The sequence below is a fragment of the Belonocnema kinseyi genome, unplaced genomic scaffold (genome assembly GCF_010883055.1).
Source record: "Belonocnema kinseyi isolate 2016_QV_RU_SX_M_011 unplaced genomic scaffold, B_treatae_v1 SchBZDm_2066;HRSCAF=2268, whole genome shotgun sequence".
In the NCBI taxonomy this organism is placed as follows: Eukaryota; Metazoa; Arthropoda; class Insecta; order Hymenoptera; family Cynipidae; genus Belonocnema; species Belonocnema kinseyi.
This window is the reverse complement of record NW_022874131.1, coordinates 1-3,790: the sequence shown is the minus strand read 5'-3', so window position 1 is coordinate 3,790 and position 3,790 is coordinate 1. Positions and strand designations below refer to the sequence as shown.

General features: G+C 35.3%; 1 protein-coding gene across 1 annotated transcript; it reads right to left on the bottom strand.

The window, feature by feature from the left end:
• Positions 1-2,189: 2,189 nt before the first annotated feature.
• LOC117182524 lies at positions 2,190-2,894 on the bottom strand. The gene has a single exon (XM_033375620.1). It carries the CDS (start codon positions 2,892-2,894, stop codon positions 2,190-2,192), a length of 705 nt encoding a protein of 234 aa, XP_033231511.1.
• Between the last annotated feature and the right edge of the window lie 896 nt (positions 2,895-3,790).

The following is a 3,790-nucleotide window of genomic DNA, read 5'->3' as shown; positions in this document are numbered from 1 at the left end:
AATTACGTACTGTAAACTGAATGATATAATAGAAAAAAAGCAATTTAAGGAATTAAAAAAAAACTGTTTAAACCAAACTTGGACCAATTTCTTTTCTAAAAAGTCATAAATATCCCTATCAAAAAATTAATTCACTGCCAATTGCCTATTTTTCCCAGCCTCACAAAATCCCCGTCAATTCCCGTTCTAGCTCCAACCTGTTTCAAATAAAAATTTATAAGAATATTTTACTTATTTTTCACATTAGTAACTTATAGCCTTTAAAATTGAATAGTTTTAGGTCAAACATGAAAAAGTAGAATAAAATTTTCTATTTATAGCGTTTTATTATATATTGAATTTCCTTCCATCTAATAACTATTTTGGAGTAGAAAGAAGTGAAAAGAAACACAATTATAAAATCTGATTTTTTGTTTGTGATTTCGTGATAAAGGAAACAGCTATTTATAAAATAATATATAAAAAGGGTTTATAATTTTTGCCCAAAAAAGATAATTTCCAAATAGTTTAAGCTGTACTACTGGACCTTGCTTTCAACCGGAAACGTATTTATTTTTTGTATTCACCTTCCCAAGGATGATTGTTGTGAAAATTGAAAAGCTAAACTTTACCAGAAAATGCGTTTGAATTTGAAGTTTCGCTTTGAATCTTTAAGAGAAATTGTTATTTCGTGCTTATCCAATTTGAAATAAAAATTTTTTTCAATTCATAATAATTTTGTTATTGCATTTATATTTTGACACAATCTAAATTAAATTTTGTCACTTGGACAATCTTTGTTAAATTAAGACCAAAATATTGATAAATATATTTTTTATGAATTAAAAAATTAAGAAATAACAAAGGGCAAAATAAAGAAAACAAACATGCATTAAAGGGATTGCGAGGTTGCTTTGTTTATCTTTTTTCCTTACTTATTTGTTTGGTACGTAAAGTTTAACTTGTTATTTATATGACATTTTCAACCTTGGTGCTTTAGAAGTGAATTTTAATTCATGATTTCTGAACATCCTTGATTATGTCTGGTTTCATCCAAACATTATCCAATTCGTGAATTTGTTTTCATTTACTCCTTATTATGTATTCTTTATCTATGTATTCTCCTTATGTGTGCTTATCGAATGTCTCGAAGAAAATGTTCAGATTTTCGAAATCTTGAGACATTAGTAACATTAATAACACAGAAAATTCTTAATAGCATTTTAGATTAATAACACATTCAATAGCTCTTTTTAAGGTAAACAACTTTTATCTATTTATTTTTTTCATTGCTTATGTCGTTTGTCCAAAGACTTATATCTTATATTTTTAATGTTGTTTTTTTACGAATAAAACAAAAACTACCCTTCGTATCAAAAAGTAATTGATAAAGAACTTTTGGATCTTTTTAAGGTGCACAATTTTTTATTTATCTTCTTTTTCCGCATTTGCACAGTTTGATCACTAAATTAAATTTATGATTTTTCATTATTTTTGGTTCTTTCAAAATTTGAATTTTCGATTATTCAAAACAATCTGAAAAGTTGTTATGATAATATTGTAGGGCTCTCAAAAAGCAACGTTTTTCTTCTCTCGAGTTTTTATTTTGTAGTGTTCTCATATGGGAAGTGAAGGATATTAGGTATTATTTAAAGTTTAAGTGAATGAGGCGTGATTCACTAACAATGAATAATTTATTCAAACAATTAAACAAATCAGAGTTTACAGAAATATTCAAAGTAAATCGGGACGGGAGACGAAGTATTCTCAACCGTGTCGGGTGTCGTACTGTTTATTCGAAAACGCACTTCCAGGGTTCGCACCCAGGTCAGAGGACCTTTTCGTTCGCAAATATAACGGTACTTTTCCTACGATGGAAAAGGGCTACGAAGGAATGTCACGAAACGAATCAATCGCTCGGACATGCCTATCTTAGTCCCTGCGCTGGGCCAGTATACCCGGATGGTTAAATCTGCTAAATTACTTTATTGCAACTCGAAACCTTCCGTGTTTCCGCTTTCGAACTATTTGCCTACTTTCTCCTATATTCGAAATACTATACTTTAAGTTATGTTACGCTACATTACCCCCTTACCAGTGATAACGTTACATGAAATAAAAGAATAATGTCGTTGCTGAAAAGAAAATTACATAGGATACATGTTATTGACTAACTTTAAATATTTGCGAAATATAAACAATATCCTATTTCAAAAACCTGCTTGCAACCGTTCGGGGAAACGAACTCTTCTGCCTGATCGTGTGTTAAAGCGAGCCTGTTCCTCTCTTCTACGTGGTTGCTGTTCTGGTCGTTGAGGTTGCCGTTCCTCGGCGTCTTTGCCGTGTCCAGCTTCTTCATTATTTACGTTTTCTTTTTTCGTCGTTTCTCCAAGTACAAACACCGGTTTTAATATATCGATGGAAACATTGACTTGTTTTCCTTTTACTAAAACCGTATAGAATTTTGGAGATCGCTGCACTACTTCAAACGGTCCGTCGTTGGGTGGTTGAAGAGGGCCTCGTACTGCATCGTGTCTGATGAAGACGAAGGGTAAAGACGATAATTCCTTAAAAATGAATGTTTTTCTTGTCCCATGCCTTGTCCCTGGAACTGGTTTTAACTGGCTCATTTTCCTCCGAAGGTCTTTCACAAAATCTGAGTTGCTTTCCTTTGTGTTCGATTGGAAAAATTCGCCTGGTAACCGAAGTGTCGTTCCATAAAGCAATTCAGACGAGCTCGCCTTCATATCTTCTTTTATTGAGGCTCGAATACCTAAAAGGACAATCGGTAAGACCTCGGCCCATCCGTCGTTTTCGTGACACTTAATTGCTGCCTTTAGTTGTCGGTGTAATCTCTCGACCATGCCGTTCGCCGCTGGATGGTAAGCTGTCGTACGCAGGTTCTTGGTTCCCATAACTTGAGTCAACTCTTCGAAAAGTTTTGACTCGAACTGTCGTCCTTGATCGGTTGTGATTTTCACGGGAATTCCAAATCGCGATATTCATTCGCTGATAAACACTCGTGCGATCGTTGCAGCTTCGATGTCGGTCACCGGGATTGCTTCAGGCCAGCGGGTGAAACGATCGACCGCTGTTACGCAATACCTGAATCCTAAGGAGCTTGGCAAAGGACCCACGATGTTCACGTGTACATGCTCAAACCTTCCATCCGTTTCACCAAATTTTCCGATAGGCGCTGTGACATGTCTCGTAACCTTCGCGCGTTGACAGGGAATGCATGTTTTCGCTCATATTCTACAATCCTTATTAATTGAAGGCCACACGAATCGTTTCGAAATTAATTTCTGTGTAGCTTTCACCCCAGGATGCGCTAGACAATGCAGGCTGTTAAATACCGCTTTACGTAAGTTCACAGGTATATAAGGTCGAATTGAATCAAAAGACGTGTCGCAATATACTTCTACCCCAAAATTCGGAAAACTAACTTTCTTCAGTTTGAGAGCAGTTGACCCTGATTCTAAAATCGTGCGTAGTTCCACGTGCTGTTTTTGAGCTTCAGCTATTGTCTTATAATCGACTGTTTCGACAATGCTTTCGTTTCGTGATAACGCATCCGCAACTACATTATCAATACCGCTAACATGTTGAACATTAGTTGTAAATTGAGCGATAAAATCTAGATAACGGAATTGTCGAGGAGAACGTTTATTTAAATCATGTTGGAATGCGAAAGTTAAAGGTTTGTGAGCTGTAAAAATTATAAAATCGCGGCCTTCAACCAAATGTCTAAACCGCTTTACGGCAGCGTAAGCAGCTAACAATTCGCGATCGTACGCACTGTACTTACGCT